This window comes from Podarcis bocagei, assembly GCF_964188305.1.
Source record: "Podarcis bocagei genome assembly, chromosome: 8".
In the NCBI taxonomy this organism is placed as follows: Eukaryota; Metazoa; Chordata; class Lepidosauria; order Squamata; family Lacertidae; genus Podarcis; species Podarcis bocagei.
The window spans coordinates 2,536,096-2,554,046 of NC_138133.1; the positions used below are offsets into that span (position 1 = coordinate 2,536,096).

A 17,951-nucleotide genomic window follows, 5' to 3' on the forward strand; every position below is an offset into this window, starting at 1 on the left:
CTATTTTTTAATGTTTTAGGCAAGTGCATAAAACTGAATGTGCAAGCTAAATGCACATATGTTGCGAGTTGCCAGTCCATAACTATCTAAAAATTAGATCTTAAAAACATCAAATTATGCAGATTCCGTATAGTATGTAATATAAAATGGCTGAGTTAATCTTGAAGGAAAGTACTCTTTAAAATATGTATTCAACAGCCACCAAATAACAAAAATGCTAGGCACTAGCATTCAATCTAGGCCTGATTCCACAAAGCTGCATCCACAACACTAAAAGCTGCCAGGCATAAAAATAAAACCCAACTCCAACACCAGCCTGCTCACTACGTAAGATCTGTTGCAAAGGCTCTTCTTTAACTCCCAACAATGTCCCAGGCAAGATTAGATGCTGTGTATAAGAGAACTTTATATCTAGTTAAAGAACTTCCTACCTCAGGAAATACATTTGGGTCCTTCTTTTTCTGTCTTCCATCAAGACCAAGATTTTTATTATTCAGGAAGGCCATCCTGATTGTTTTAGCAGTAGTAGTGTTTGTTTTTAGAATGCTTGTGCTGTTATTTCTGTACTGCTTTAGGATTCTGGTTTTTATATTTTTGTAAGCTGCCTCATGAGAAGAGAAGACTCCCTGGAAAAGACCCTGATGTTGGGAAAGATCGAGGGCACAAGGAGAAGGGGATGACAGAGGACGAGATGGCTGGACAGTGTTCTCGAAGCTACAAACATGAGTTTGACCAAATTGCGGGAGGCAGTGGAAGACAGGAGGGCCTGGCGTGCTCTGGTCCAGGGGGGCACGAAGAGTTGGACATGACTAAACAACAACAACAAAGCCACCTCAAGCACTGTGCACAGAGTGGGAGGATGGGATATTAATAATCTAATTTAAAATAATACAAAAATTAGCATTTCTTAATATAGATGCAACACCAAGCAAGCTGAGTTAGAACCAAAACAACACCCATATTTAAATAAGCAGAATGAAGAACAAGGGACGGGAGGGGGAAATCAGGCCCAGGGACCAAATGTGGCTCTTCAGGCCTCTAGGACCCCCCCCAAGCCACACCCACTCCTCTCCCTCTTTCTCCAGACCACATCCTTCCCTGGGACTTACTCACACACCCCCTCAGTGTTTTTGCCTGGCTGGAATATATCCCTGAATTCTGATGATGACTCTGGCTTGAGAGGGTGGAGGATAGAGAGGGGTGTCCAAGTATGTTTAGAATTTAGCCTACTGGACAAAGGGTAAAACTTACATTCAGTGCTCTGCCCAATAGCTCCTTCCACCACTGGCACGTGCCCCCACCCCACGGGATTGCCCATAAAAAAATATAACCCTTGGGCTGAAAAAATGTTCCCCCAGGAATCAAAAACAAAACCAAAAACTATGCAAAAGATTATGAAAGCTATATGTAGAATTAAAAAGATGAGGAATGGTTAATTCTGTACTAGTCACTGACATCAAAATTCTTCACTTTCCAAAGTGTAGGACTCTTCTAGCTACAGACCAGCCAAAGAATGTGCTAGGCTCTGCTATCGTCTTCTGAAGGTTGATTTGTGAACACCATCTCTACAAGAATCTGTAAGCCAAACATGCACCAAACCAAAGCAGGGACATATTAGCTAGCAGCGAATCTCATTTTCTTACCCACGGTTCCCCTACTCCAGAGCTTTCCAAACTTTTCATGTTAGTGACACATTGTTTAGACATGCATCATTTCACGACACAGTAATTCAGTTTTACTAGTAAACCAAAAGTTAAACTAACCCCTTTCCAGCCTCAGGAGGAGTGTGGGGAGCGTTTGTGCAAGACACAGTTTGGAAAGCTCTGCCCTACACCGTTTCCATCAAAATCTAGTTACACACATTTCATTCCAAAACAGTAAAGCACAGTTATTGGACACTAGGTGGTGCTGCAGTTGAAGTGGATGCAAGCTTCTTGGCTTCCTAAAACAATCTAAAGGCAATCCCTACTCATCACCCCCTTAAAAGCTACACTCAGCTACCAGAAGCCCAGCATCCTATTCTTGTTAACATCTAAAATGCTCAAATACCATAAGGTCTCCCTTAACGCTATAGTCCACCCCGCCCCCACCCCCACCCCCCGATAATTACAAGCAACCTAAGTTTCCGGCAAATTCTTGTGCTAGAAGACAAACTGAGTCAAACCTAAAGCTCTAGCCACATGGCAATAAGCTATGTCACATGCATATTTGGACACATACAGACAAATAATGCCTTGTGTTAACCCTCTCCAGCCTCTGAAGTTTTAAATCACTAGCACAGATCAGAATTGGAGCTTTACCAATAATAAGCATGCATGGAAAAGAATTAAACCACTTCTTAACCACACTGATTTCAAGTACTATGTTGCCTGGGTGGAGATGAAGAGAAGGGTATCATTAAGGGGCAACTGGTCTGCATTAAGTGATTGCTCCCTTAAATGGCAGGAGAAATATCAAGCCATCAGATCTTTCAAATACTTTACATTGCAAAAGACAACTTACGCCACCTTGCTGAATAATAATCAAATGGTAAAGAGAGATGAAAAATTCTACTTTCCCTACATGGAAAATAATTTGAAAACATGCACTTAATGATATCAGTGCACATTCAAGAGTGGCAGACCCTCACTTCCCTAAAAAGCCTCCTTGAAGGTCAGGAGCCTTCCAAAGTAGTAGCACCCTATGACACAAGAGAGGGGGACACTGGAAAGAAAAGTCAGTCTTGGTCTCGGTCTTTGTTTCAGTCTCTCTCTCTCTCTCTCTCTCTCTCTCTCTCTCTCTCACACACACACACACACACATGTACCTACATGCATATGCAGAGATATACACACAGAAGCACTTTCCACACACGAACCTCCCTGAATCCTAGTCTATGTTGGGAACATGGTATGAAAACAAAGCTATTAATATCCCAAATTTCTATTTCAACATGCAAGTTTTTTCTATTGTTGCACGTAAGTTTAGATTCCTTAATTTAAAATCTTATCATCATTATGAAATCAAGATTATGAAAAATGAGAACTCTATTATGTGGTTAACTGAAAATTGCCCTTTCATCCTTTTTCAATATTGCTGTACGATCTAATCTCAAAAAAGAGGAATGACAATATATCAAACTTAAGCACACCATTCTCTTCTCAGTTCCTGTTATCTCAGATCTCCTAAATTCCAAGTATTCCTTCAAATAGCTGTTTCCACAAGACACTTAAATCAGTTTTTGCATGCCCAGCACCTGTAATTCAGAAGAAATGTAGTCTACACCACAATATAGAAGTGGCTTGCCAGGTGACTGTCTTCCTGGCAGGTGGGTCACTGATGCTTACCAAGAGGGCAAAGATGAGAGGAAGCAATGCAGACATATGAACAGGAGCACTGGGTTGGCTCTGCTGGCACATCTACATTAGACTGACCTCCCCACCCCTCCCTCGCTTGGTAGTAAAAGTGGCCCATCTGCTAGGAAGCTAAGGCAACAGCTCTGCCATTAGACAGAGAAACACAATTGCAGTCCATGATGAACTGACAAAGCAGCACTGAATACGGATGCAGCTGGCAGGAGAGAAGATAACAAGGTGACATGGCTGATGATGCCTTCCTTTCTGTATTGCTTGTCCTGGATTTCCTGCCTCATCTACCACTTCTCCCCCTTCACCCCCAGACCAGAAAAGTGAAAATGATAGCAGGCCCAGGGGGAAGCCCAGTTGGCACAAGAGTACACATTTGTCTGCCAGGAGGCTTTCTTGTCAACTGTCTCCTAAAGAGGGTCTCTCAGGAGAAGGGAAAATATTCAGCTGAGAACACCAAGCCAGAAGATGGAAAGGAAGGGCCTGGCAGTGAGAATAGAAGCCAGATTCTTCTGGGCTCTTGTTGGGACAACAGCTCCCTACTGAACTCCAAGTCCTGCTCCAGCTACTTCTAGCTCAGCTGCTGCTCCAGCCCTGGGTGCTGGTCACAGAGAGGCATAACCGTGGCTGAATCAGACCCAGGGTCTACAGGTTTCTTCTTGCACTGAAGTAGCTTATGCAAACAAAACGCATAACATTTGAAGTAATCCCAACAATATGAGCCTACACCAATGGTCACTGTCTGCATTTATCATTTCTGGTTGTCCCTCTTTGCTCTGAAGCTAGTCTCTACAGGCTCTCTGTCGGCACAGACCATTTTTAAAACAAGGAAAAAACACACACAGAGAGTCAGCACTGGATATATTTGGAGTTAATGAAAAAGGGAGGTGAAAGCAGCTGCCATCTCATGATGTCACTTCCCTGCTTAATGTAATAGTATGCTAAGCATTTCCCTCTTTTAATTTTAGGCAATAATTAATTGAGGGTGGGGAAAATATATCATAATTCAACAATTTTAAAATTCCACTGTTGTCCTATCTATTGTTGGTTTGGAGTTAGGGCTAGTTTCTCCTCCCTAGAATACTGACTGATATGCAGAAAGCAGCCCATCAGAATTACTGAGGGCAAAAGAAGTAAGGGCAACACTTCTTAAATAAAAATACTTTCAACCCAACTGCAGAGAAGTTTCAACAACAGTGAACAGATATACCTGGAAGTGAGATCTACAGGTATAGGGTGGTATACTACTACTAGTAGTAGTAGTAGTAGTAATAGGGAAGTTACAGAAGCACTAATTTCTGCCATGAAAAAACCCAGCAGCAAGGAAGCATAAGGCAGAGCTGGGGTTTCTGTGCTGAGTTCAGCCTCCAGAGGGTCCCGGCCCGTGTGTGTACACACAGTGTGTGGGCCAAGATGGATCTTTGACCCGGGCGAAATAAAACCTGCACTAGTGACCAAAATTGTGCAAACCTTTTGGGGGGGAAGTGTATTTCCAAGGTTTGATGGCACATAACACCACCTTTTTTTTTAGTAATACCTTAAAATTATATATTAATGGAAAGATAATTTAATGAAGAATGTAATGCAATAACTTTTATGAAGGATTATTTATTACAACAGCAGTCATTAAGAAGAAACGTGAAACACATAGAAAAAATCAGATATACAAACATTCTCGTGCAAGTTAATACTAGTTGGGTAACCTTTAGCTTTAATTACAGCCTTAAAACTCCTTCCCATGGAGTAAACCAAGGTTTTTTTTAGTTCTGCAGCTGTAATAATGTGAAACCAAGATTGAATTATTGTCTCTATTAATTGGGCTTTACTGCTGGGTTGCTTCTGACTAACAAGTTTCTTTAGTCAGCGCCATAGATTTTTGATTGGGTTAAGGTCTGGGCTATGTATTTTTAGGCATTTATATTCCCATTGGGATGCGGGTGGTGCTGTGGTTTAAACCGCTTGGACTTGCCGATCGGAAGGTCGCAGTTTGAGGCCCTGCGACGGGGTGAGCTCCTGTTCCTCGGTCCCAGCTCTTGCCAACCTAGCAGTTCAAAAGCACGCAGTGAAAGTAGATAAATAGGTACTGCTCTGGTGGGAAGGTAAACGGCATTTCCGTGCGCTGCTCTGGTTTTGCCAGAAGCGGCTTAGTCATGCTGGATCACATGACCCAGGAAAACTGTCTGCGGAAGTGGACAAACGCCGGCTCCCTCAGCCTGTAAAGCGAAATGAGCGCCGCAACCCCAGAGTCATTCGCAACTGGACTTAACTATCAGGGGTCCATTTATCTTTTATTCCCATCAATGACACAAATTCTGTCCACACCTTTTGCTGTCATACAACCCCAGATCATAACACTAACTGGGTGTTTCACGGCAGGTGTAATGCAAGTAGGATGTAAATCTTCTCCGATTCTTCTCACGTATTTCATGCCATATATATATCAGTGTAAGCACTTCCACATTAAAAATCCAAAACAGCTATTTAAAGTAGCATGCTTCTTTTATGTTGTATGCGCACGCACGTGCACCCCCCCCCCAGTATCTATATTTCCAATTAAGGTGTTTGTTCTTTGTATAAGAGAGGAAGTTCTACATTTATTTACAAGAAATGGATATCTGTCAAGGATGCTAATGTGCACACTATCCACAAACCAAAACTGCCATGATATCTTGGATATTCTTTATAAACAAACATAATTAGCTGCCAGAAAAAGAGGTCTTAAGAGGTCCTGATGAGACCTTATTGCAAAATATTTTTAAATTATCAGTATGCCTTTGTAACTGAGGCACAAACCCAGCTTTTTGTCTGGCACAATTTTTCCTCCCTTCTCTTATTCTAATGATACACATTCAATTACTACAGAAAAGAAAAGAGTCAAATCAGAAACATCTGTAGTTTGCCATCTAATTACTGATTCTTCCCCATGGAGACTGACCTTTGTAACACCGATACCAAGACCTGAAAGGCTAAAATAACAGGATATTCACAAGGTTTAAAACGTATAACATGATTACAAGGAATTAAAATAGGCACTGTTATTTTCCATCTTGGTTTATGTTAACATAAGCGTGGACTTTATGATCTTGCGTTTAATCTCTGTGCTCAGTATGTAGTAGCTGAATTTACTCACTATTAGGGGAATTCACAAGCTGCTGAAATGCAATGTTTTGATTATATAATAAAGTCAAACCCCGCATTTGAGGCTATTATGCAGCCATGACTTTTACCTGTAATAGGAATCTTTTCCACCAGGCTTTCTTCCTTGCTCTCATCTTCACACCAGCTTGTGACTTCTGTATGTGAACACACACAATAATGAAGCACATTTCAAAGTCACAGTGATCAGACCAGTTTGTTTTCTTTTTAAGCCCTATTCCCTTTCTTTTAAGCCCCACTTTTGTTATGTCTTGTTTATTGATCTAAAATGTCTATTACAGTTCTTTACAAAAGGACCCTACTGTGAACTTTAGCCAAATATGCTGTTACTGTATCTCTGTGCAACTGCCAAAGAAAACAGTAAACTGGCAAAATACCTTGAATAGTTTAGGTCATGAGACTTTTTTTCTTTTTAATTGTGATAACTTCACCATTTTGGCTATTAACCCATTTTCAATATTTGATATACATAAAACAACTTTACCCAGAAAATTAGTTTAAATCATAGCCCCTCTCTTTTATCAATAAAAATCTAGGAAGGCAACCTAAACAGCATTGCTTATGTTTGCCGTGTAAAGGCATCTGGGTCCTAATTGCTCATCTTTCCTGGGCTTTGATGCAAGGACACACTGAGTCACCATCTCCCGCTCCTAAATCAAATTACTTCCTTTAGCAAAACAAATTCATCTAACATTCATTTAATATTTTTTTAAAGCCAATACATGTTTTTCTCAGTATGAAGCTTCTTCTAAGGGGGGGGGGGGAATCTGCCTATGCTTCCTTTGCACTAATAAGCATCTTCCTAATACTGTCTACATGTTCTTCAATGTTTTGTAGAGAAATGCATTGTACAATCTATAGGTGTTTCCTTTTCATAACATGTTTTAATGAGTTTATACATGATTCCATTTCTAATTTACACCCGAAACAGAACACATGATTTTCCGAAACACAGAAATTACTACTGTAGATAAGCCACAAACAAAAACACCTTACTCAAAGATAAGTTCAAATATACTTCTCTATTCACTTCATATAGCCAGGACTCAGTTGCACACATGGAGCTTCAGAGGAACTGGGGCTGCCTTGTTTTAGCTTCATATACCTAATCCTGCATTTATGAGCAGGGTAGCACACGAGGACTCTTATACGTCCACAGTGGGGAGTGGGGAAAATATATCCTGCAGTTTTCACTACTGCATATCCTGAGGTATTATATTATGCTATAATGTGTTATATTATGTTAGACTAAGAATGAGACTTAACAAAAATTACCCTTTTCCCTTTCAACATTATTACCAAGCCGTTGTTCATATCTTCCTTGCTTTATTGTGTTATTGTTTGTTTGCAAATCACAAGATGTTTTATCGCTACAAGCAAGTGAGCTGTCTTCATATTCTACTGAAAAGCTTTCTTTCAATAATGATGTAGCCTACAGAAACAGAAATAAAACTGTATGATTATAACAATAACAATAAGTACATTACTATTCCTTTTTGTAACCCGTTAGATAGGAAAATGTTTAAAAACTGCTGTTGTCACAATATTTAGCAGCATTATAACAGTAAATAGAACAAGAAATAACATGTTTAAAAGAAAAAGAACAGCTTAATCTCATTCAGGTTTTGCCTTAATATATACTCTAGTTAATGTGTCTCATACACAATTTATTGTATTGTGGCTTCGTAGGCATTCTGGAAAACCAAACTTCTACTGTCACCAATCTGTTTCTTCAAGGTATATTTTGGAAAGAACAAAAGAAAATGAAACAAGAACTGACCAGGCCACGTTGCTCGTGGCTCTCCAAAGTCAATATGGTACTAAGCATGTCTTTCACTTCTTGTTCGAATAAAACATTGTACTTCTTCAACAATAAAATATGTTCACTTAAACGTTTCCATGTCTTAGCAAAATAAGATGTCAATTCAGACCTAGGAAAAGATAAAAGCAAATATGGTAGACAAAACAGAACATACCACTAAAGATGTAAGACTATCAATCTTCACTGTTAGCCAAATAATGAAATACAAATTTGTTTATTTAATAAAAACACCATTAACTTATTTTCTGAAATTCGTATTTGCTCAAATAGACACTAAGAGAAGAATTGAAATTGCATGTATTTTAACTCATCCCAAGCAAAACTTAAAATTAAGGTCTGTATAATTAGTATCTAAATATTAGTGGTCAGTATAGCATAGGTAGTAGCAGAGATTGTAGAGTTGGACCAAGGAGACTATAAAGGTAAAGGTACCCCTGCCCGGACGGGCCAGTCTTGCCAGACTCTAGGGTTGTGCGCTCATCTCACTCTATAGGCCGGGGGCCAGCGCTGTCTGCAGACACTTCCGGGTCACGTGGCCAGCGTGACATCGCTGCTCTGGCGAACCAGAGCCGCACACGGAAACGCCGTTTACCTTCCCGCTTGTAAGCGGTCCCTATTTATCTACTTGCACCCGGGGGTGCTTTCGAACTGCTAGGTTGGCAGGCGCTGGGACCGAACGACGGGAGCGCACCCCGCCGCAGGGATTCGAACCGCCGACCTTTCGATCGGCAAGCCCTAGGCGCTGAGGCTTTTACCCACAGCGCCACCTGCGTCCCTAAGGAGACTATAGTCCATATTCAAATGTCCATGTAGCTCACAACTTAAGCTATCTCACCCGTAAGCTCAAATGTGGGTGAGATAGCTTAGGTTGTGTGAAGTGTGGGGGAGGACCAGTGATTCGGCCCCCCGCCCTGCAACTGGTGTGAGGGATAAAGCCTGAATATGGCTTACACATCATTGTTTAAGACTCAAGATTATGAATTGCTTCTAGATCCCTATCTCAGAGTTACAGCCCTGTCATCTACAAGCATTGGTGAAAAGCAGACCTCTTCAACTTGAATAAAAACTAAAAGATAAAAAGCAAGAATAACATGGAACTGCAGACAAGACCAAAACAAGCCAGCGGCACAAGAGGAGTTCCTGCTTTCCCATCCCTCCGAGGAGCCAGAGCTATTCGCCCCTCGGGGCCTGGCACATAGCATCAGTTTGCTTCACGAACCCTAAGCGATTATAGACAAGGCGTAAGCTTTACATATAAAACACAAAACAATTGTTTAGTATGTCCTTCAAAGCTGCAACCCTACACACACTTACCTGGATGTAAGTTCTACTGAACACAAGAGGAGACACGCTTCGGATTATGCTGCAAAACAGGGGTAGCTAACCTGTGGCCCTTCGTGTCTTGTCACCTGATCTACAGCAGGGCTAACTTGTGGCCTCTTAGATGCTGTTGAACTCCATCTCTCACCAGCCCGTCACCATGGCTGATAGGCAGGGATGATGGGAGCTGAAGTCTAGGAATATCTGGAGAGCCACAGGTTAGCCATCTCAGCTGTAAAATCTTTAAACACTACATTTTGAATGGTTAAATCATACACATGATATTTCAGAATAAAAAAATTCCTTCCAGTAGCACCTTAAAGACCAACTAGTTGGTCTTTAAGGTGCTACTGGAAGGAATTTTTTTATTTTGACTATGGCAGACCAACACGGCTACCTATCTGTAACTGGAACCATGATATTTCAGGTATATGAAGTTCCTCCCTATAAATTCTCTGATTTCAATAGCATGACCAAAAATAATGTGAATTGTGTAAGTCTTAACAATGATCATACCTATCATGCTTTTCATCCAGCGTCCCACTTTTGTATTTAAGCGTTTTCTCTGGTAGAAGGCATCTATCAATTGTAAATTTCAATAATCTCTCAAGATGATGAAGGACAAGTGCTTCACATACCTCAAGGCCTTCTGGTTTTAAGCTGCCAATTTCATTACAGACGCTATAAAACAATAACAGGTGCTTAATGAAGTATTTGCTTAAACCCATTAATTATAAGCACCATTCTTATCCATGTAATCTATAATAGTTCCCACAACAAATGGCTTCAATATAGACTGTAAACAGCAAAGTTAGAAGATATCGAATATCATCTAGAACAACATCCTCAGTTGTGAGAGCCAGTGTGGTGTAGTGGTTAAGAGCAGTAGACTCGTAATCTGGGGAACCGGGTTCGCGTCTCCGCTCCTCCACATGCAGCTGCTGGGTGACCTTGGGCCAGTCACACTTCTCTGAAGTCTCTCAGCCCCACTCACCTCAGAGTGTTTGTTGGGGGGGAGGAAGGGAAAGGAGATTGTGAGCCGCTTTGAGACTCCTTCGGGTAGTGATAAAGCAGGATATCAAATCCAAACTCTTCTTCTTCTTCTGTGATACACTCATACCTTGGGTTACAGATGCTTTGGGTTGCGCACTGCACCGAACCCAAAAGTACCGGAATGGGTTACTTCCGGATTTCAGTGCTTGCGCATGTGCAGAAGTGCCAAATCACAATCCGCACGTGCACAGACGCATGGGTCACGGGTTGCAAACACTGCAGGTTGCTAACGTGCCTCCCGCACGGATCACAATCGCAACCCGAACATCCACTGTACTTTTATTACCCTAAAAGTTATTTCCCTGAAAGTTAGTGTTCTCCCCTTCTGATGCCAAAAGGATAACCACAACTAAAGTCATGATTCTCAGTTCCTTTCCCTCCCTGCGAGAAGCGAGGTTACAGGGAACCAGGCAGAGGGCCTTCTCGGCAGTGGCGTCTGCTCCGTGAAATACCCTTCCATCAGATGTCAAGGAAATAAACAACTATCTGACTTTTAGAAGACATCTGAAGGCAGCCCTGTTTAGGGAAGTTTTTAATGTTTGACCTTTTATTGTGTTTTTAATATCCTGTTGGAAGCCGCCCAGAGTGGCTGGGGAGGCCTGGCCAGATGGGTGGGGTATAAGTAATAAATGAAAATGATGAAAATGATGGTGATTCAGTAGAGTAACTCCCCCAGTGAAATCTCCTTTGAGGAAGTATATGGTGGGATATTTGGAAAGGATGATTCTTTCTTTTATTTCAGGGCTTGAACCCACAGAGGGTTTTGAACTAGAGTTCAAGGGAAATTAGGAGACTAGTCAGTTATTTTCAACAGTGTACTCCTTTCAAGAGGAAAACACACATACAGTTATTTCACTTATTTTGGCATGGAATGGAGAAACACAGCCTGCAGGGGCCTGAACTGGAGTCTGCCCAATGGGACAGTGTCCAGGTATAACCATCATATCACTAACCTGAACCAGAGTCATTAATGTTTAGTTTTACTGTGCATTTCAACTAATTTTGAACATTCATGAGGAATCCATGTCTCTGAAGCAACCAAATTATCTGTGCCACACATGGATTCTCTCAAGCAGACTGCTCATGTATGGTGATCACTAACACTTCTTTGTAGTGATTTGTAAGCCACTCTAGGAACCTTTTTTAGCTGAAGAGTGGGATAAACAAACAAACTCACTGTTCCTAAAGGAAAGCAGAAGTCAAGCACAAACTACACCTACCTTAAAAGTATATGTAACAGGATGTAATGGGCCCTGAAATATAGGGGAAACTTTCTAAAGGGCAGGAGAGGTGGGAAAATCAGAATACAGAAATGGCAGGGTGAAGGGAGAACATACACACTTCCTGTTCTGAATCATCACGACCTCTTTGATAGCTTATTTGCAGGCAAGATTTAAAATGTGATGAAACGTGAATTAGAAACCCCAGGCAGTGGGAGAGCTACTTGGGAAGATTTGCAACATGGAAATGGAAGGTTGAAAAAGATCTAAAACCTCCTCCTATTCCTAATTCCCACAGGAAATGGTGTTTTCATATTTTAATTGGGGTGCTGTTATATGCATTTAGATTAACTTTTAGTTTGGGATTCAGACACAGTACTTGAGTTTAGTGCAGGGCAATTCAGTGTGACAGTGAATGCAATTCACAGCCAGCAAGAGAAGTTCCTGCTGAGCTCGATCCAGAAATCTCTATAGAGGTCAGAGAGTATCACACAACCTGCTATGAACTGTTCGTGAAAAGAGGCTTCCTTACTGATATAGCTGGTCCCCTTTTAGTTCTCTCTTTATTTTATTTTTTATTATTTTTTAATAATAATTTTTTATTGCTTTTTTTCCAAGGTCAGAATACATCGTCAGTAACACAACAAAAGCGGTTTTACAAAGAAAAGAAGCAATTATAGAAGAAAGTTCACTTTTTCAAATCAATTTTCATGATCAACCGGACTTCCCCACGTCCTCCATCCCCTGCTTTCTTTACAATAAAAATAAACAGCAAATTAATACCTTATTTCATATGTTTTTGTGTTTTCATTTAGTTATATAGTCTGCAATTTATGCTTTTATAAATCATAACTTAGTTTCCATCATTTACCAATCTCAGTACTGAAGCATGTTTTTCCCAAAAGCTTAGCAAATTCTCAACATTCATATAACTTGTAGTATTTTTGTAAATAGTCCTTAAATTTTTTCCAGTCCTCTTCCACTACTTCTTCTCCCAGTTCTCGGATTCTGCCTGTCATTTCGGCTAATTCCATATAGTCCATCAGCTGCGAATGCCATTCTTCCAGCGTGGGTAACTCCTGTGCCTTCCAATATTTGGCTATAAGAATTCTTGCTGCTGTGGTTGCATATAAAAAGAAAGTTCTATCTTTCTTTGACACTCTCTGGCCCACAATGCCCAGGAGGAAGGCCTCTGGTTTCTTATGAAAGGTATACTTAAACACCTTTTTCAACTCATTATAAATCATTTCCCAAAAAGCCTTCACCCTCGGGCATGTCCACCAGAGATGAAAAAATGTCCCTTCAGCCTCCTTACATTTCCAACATTTATTATCAGACAAATGATATATCTTTGCAAGTTTGACTGGGGTCATGTACCACCTGTATACCATTCTTTTAGTTCTCTCTTTAGGCTAGAAGACACATGAATCAGGGACTACATTTAGCCTTCCTTAAGTATTTTATTGAGCCAAGAGTGTTTGCAAAAGGTAGTTTCAGCTTCTAGTAATATCAGAGAATAATTTTCCCATGGGTGTCTGGGTTGTTCCTCCCACTTATTCCAGAAGGCAGAACCTATACAAATCAGACAACTGTTATCCCTGTTTGGGACACAGCATCCATCTCCCTGTTTCTGTCCAGCCTCATCAACAGACTCAGGCAATGCTGTTCTATAGTTGATCCCCCCCCCCGTTATTTGTCTCAATTTGTTCACTTCTCCCTCATCTTATGTCCTTTCTCCTTATAGCTCTGCCCTTTGACTGTTCTCTAATCAACACATAAGCAAAGCCTGAGACTTATGGGAAGAGTCTAGTTATGAGAGTATGTCTTTGGACCCTCACACAGGGGATACCCAGTTCTCTTTTAGGACTGTTCTGAGGACCATTCACAGAGGCATTGCTAGGGCTTAGAACTATTAGCGCCACAAACTGGGGGGGGGGGGGAGTATACTCAGAGTGGCAGGACTGTTCCCCTCCTGAGGGCATATTGCAGACGGTGAGTGAGCTAAACTCAAAGTCATCCAAGCCAAGTGAGACTGTTTCAATGAAATCCTACATGCTGCCTAAGAAAAACCTGAAGAAAGCCCTCACGAATGCTCCTGTGGCAGTAGTAGTGTCTGGGACAGTAGTATCCAGTAGTGGAAATGAGGTTTTAAAACACCGTAAAAGTGATACATTTTGCTTAAGTCCTATGAGGCATTTGCTCCAGCTGTCAGGACTGCAGCTTTTATTTTAATATTTGTCAGGCCTTCTCTCCTTTAGATGAAGAAACTACACAGAGAGGTCCCCAAACCAATCTTAAGATCAAACAGGATATTAAGAAGCTAACTGAGGCTGATGCCTTTATAGTGGATGTTGGTTTAAGACTCTTTGCAGTTTACTCCCAGGTTCCTGGCTGGATTAATCCAAGATTAATCTGCCGTCCACTCCATTTAAAAGGGGGCAGGCTATTTGGCAAGGCTCTTGAGGAGGATAAAAATAAGGTGATCCAAAGAAGAAAAAAGCAGATTGGGAATAGTTCCTCTCATCTCTTTAGGCAGTGGTTTTAGGGCCAAGAAGGCAGAGAATCAGAGCAGACCCAGATCCCAGCCCAGCGAACAGTGGTCCCAACATCAGTGTGAAGCTGTATTACATCCTGAACCTGGGGGAGAGACACTCTCTCACACACAGGGCGCAACAGGTATATGTCCTGGCTTCTGGAGTGATCAGGAGGAAGGACTCAGGTAGGTCCAATGTTCCTTTTTGCTACTGACTAAGCCAGGGGTTATCAACCTGGTCCCTACTGCCCACTAGTGGGCGTTTCAAGATTCTAGGTGGGCGGTAGGGAGTTCTACGGCACAGTCCTCCTTCCATTGAGCCCTGGTGGGCAATAAGGAAATTTAACCATCAAGAAAGATGCATTAGTGCGCGGTAAGTATAAAAAGGTTGACTACTCCTGGACTAAGTCATGCATGTGGGAAAAACACAGTCCACTTTGCTGGCTAGCAAGCACATGAAGAATAAGGGTTAGAGCTGGGTGTGTCCCCTCTGCAAAAACAGTCCTGTAAATTCTTTTTTCAGATTCAGATGCATTAATGCTTGTTTTGTTTTGCTCACACCCCTCAGGGAGCAAACTCCAAAAGAACTCTGCATGAACAGTGACACTGCCAGTAGCCAAAGAATCAGGGGAAGAAGAGAGGAAGAGAACATTTAGTTGTATTGCTCATCTTAAATAGTAAAGGTCACTCAATATGCCTCAGGCCCCACAACTGAGGGGCAGGGTGGGGGTGCCACACACAGTCCCCGTCCCCACCCTGCTTCAGCTTAAAAACAACAACAAAGACTCTTACCCACCCCCAAACAACAAACAAAAAGAAAACCAAACAAGGCACACTCTGAAACAGCTGTGTATAAAGTTCCAAGCACTTAATTCTCTTTTATATGTACCCCAACATACATGGCTGCTGCCAACTTTGTGATGGCCTCCCTTCTCCCTACAAGAGCTATGTGGCTGCTCCCCAAAAGAGCATGCTTAGCGCACAAAGCAAATATCATTGTTAAGAGTTTCCACCTTTACATTCTTCTTCTCTGCAGACTTGACCTGGCTGAGAGCCACCCAAGGAAACCTTTCCCACTTATTAAAGTCAACCACAGTTACCAAAACAAGCAAACTACACAGACAACAGATCAGAGTCTCGTGGACTGAACTGGAAACTAAATCAGTGACCTTATCCTGCTCAACCCAAATGCATTTGTAGTTCTGGGAGGGGACCTCAACACCAGATTGGGCCCTAATGACCACATTCTCTATGCACAGCACAAATGTCCTCCTCTCAGCCGTGAAGCCGATGGATTCCTCCTCACCCGTTGCTCAAAAGATCAGAAATCAAACTTTGCAGGCCTCTGCTTGGCTCAAACAGCATTTAGGCTAAACATCTACATTTTAAATGGTGCCCTTGAAAGCGACTACCCAGCTGAATTCACCTACCTATCTGGCTCCGGACTATATAACTGTTTCTAGGGACCTCCTTCCTTATGTTAAGACGCTAGAAGTTATGCCCAAATTTGGCAGTGATCACTTCCCAATTCTCCTTCAGCTAAAAGCCTTCACTCAAGAGATACCTGTACATACTGAGGACTGTTACCAGCCTTTCCTAATGCCAGCAGGAAGAACTTACCATTGACCCAAGTGGACTCCTCATCTAAGCCAAATGATAACTGAACTACTGGCCTCAGATCGCCTGCAGTGCCCTGATATCTGCTGTCTCCCTGATGCACTCTTGAAGAACTATAACACCCTTATGCAAGAGCTCCACAAGCTCCTAATCTGGAATAATAACACACGCTTGAGACAACAACAGCACCACTCCAAGCCATGCTTTGACAAGGACTGTGTTAATGCCAAAAAAGTTCTTGCTGCCACTTACAAGGCTTATGTATCCAAGAGCAAACCAACAGCTGCATTGGACCTCCTCCAGCAGAAGAGATACTATAAGCATCTGCTGGCACAAAAGAAAAGGGATGCTATGAAGAACACCTGGACACGACTTATCCAGGCAGCCAAATCCAATGATTCAGCCACATTTTGGCATATTACATCTAACCCACAAAGCAATGGCCCAACCATGCTGGACTGTCACATCCCCCCAGGGACCTGGGAGGCTCACTTTCAGAAACTCTACTCGGACACCTCTGCTAAAAGTGGAGACTCTAGTCAAACTATAGAGAATCTGCCTATGTGGGCACCAGTGATGGTAACAATAGATTAACAAGCTGGTAGCTCAGCTAAGACTGGGGAAGGCCCCAGGGGAAGACCTAACTCCTCCAGAGGCCATTAAAAACAATATGGACTTCTGGGCCTCTATTCTGGCCTCACTCTTCACTTGCATTGACACCCATGGCTGAGCCCCCAAGGACTGGGGGCTTGTAATTATTGCCCCCATATATAAAAAAGGAAAAGGGGATGATACTGCAAACTACAGACCGATTAGAAGAAGAAGAGTTCGGATTTGATATCCCGCTTTATCACTACCCAAAGGAGTCTCAAAGCGGCTAACATTCTCCTTTCCCTTCCTCCCCCACAACAAACACTCTGTGAGGTGAGTGGGGCTGAGAGACTTCAGAGAAGTGTGACTGGCCCAAGGTCACCCAGCAGCTGCAGGTGGAGGAGTGGGGAAGTGAACCCGGTTCCCCAGATTATGAGTCTACCGCTCTTAACCACTATGCCACACTGGTGTAGCAAACTTTACACAAGACACCTAACAATGGAAATTCCACAACTGGATGGAACAAGAAAATATACTTTGAGAGGAGCAAGCTGGCTTTAGGGAAGGCCGATCCACTATTGACCAATGCCTAGTACTCCATCATCTCATTGAGAAGTACTCCTCCCACAACACAACCTCCCTTTATGCTGCTTTTATAGATTTCAAAGCAGCATTTGATTCCATATCCAGAGCTAAACTGTGGAAAAAACTGGAGGCCACCTCAATAGATAGACGTCTACTCCATCTAATTTGTATGCTACATGAAGGGACCTCACTTAATGTAAAATGTAACCCCTGAGGCCATCTCACCAATGCCACTGGAACCAAGAAAGGTGTCAAGCAAGGCTGCATATGGCCCCCACTCTTATTTAATTTCTACATCAACTCAATGGCGAGCCACCTCCATAGCACAAACTTTCACTTCCCAAAACTTGCTGTTCTGCTCTATGCAGACAATGCAGCAATATTTTCAAGAACACCTATTGGCCTCAAAAGAGCACTAAGAGCACTAACACAGTATTGCAAGGAGGACCAGCTAGAACTCAACTATCAGAAAACTAAAATAATGGCATTTGCCAAAAGGCCTATGAGCCGCTCTTGGACCATAGGTGTATAAGATTGAGCAGGTCTCCTGTTTCAAATATCTGGGGGTAGTTTTTCATTCTGCTGGCAGTAGGAAAGCTCATGGAGACTATGTTGCTGTTATTGCTCAGAGGAGCGCATCTTCAATCCTTAATTTTTTAAAAACAAGAGGTGGCCACTATATACCTGCAGCACTCAAATTATTTGAAGCC

The 17,951-nt window shown here is 42.1% G+C and overlaps 1 protein-coding gene across 8 annotated transcripts in view; it reads right to left on the reverse strand.

The window, feature by feature from the left end:
• Positions 1–17,951, reverse strand: part of KIZ (kizuna centrosomal protein) — a 68,414-nt gene that overhangs the window by 17,194 nt on the left and 33,269 nt on the right. For 6 of the 8 annotated variants that reach the window (XM_081205982.1, XM_081205979.1, XM_081205980.1 and 3 more), the window contains 4 exons: positions 10,159–10,323; positions 8,281–8,431; positions 7,776–7,932; positions 6,572–6,637 (listed from right to left, as the gene is read on the reverse strand). In XM_081205982.1, coding sequence (XP_081062108.1) covers positions 6,572–6,637; positions 7,776–7,932; positions 8,281–8,431; positions 10,159–10,323 — 539 coding nt within the window. Of the gene's footprint in view, positions 1–6,571; positions 6,638–7,775; positions 7,933–8,280; positions 8,432–10,158; positions 10,324–17,951 lie in introns of those variants that run through there. The other 2 variants (XM_081205981.1, XM_081205986.1) reach the window with 2 other exon arrangements.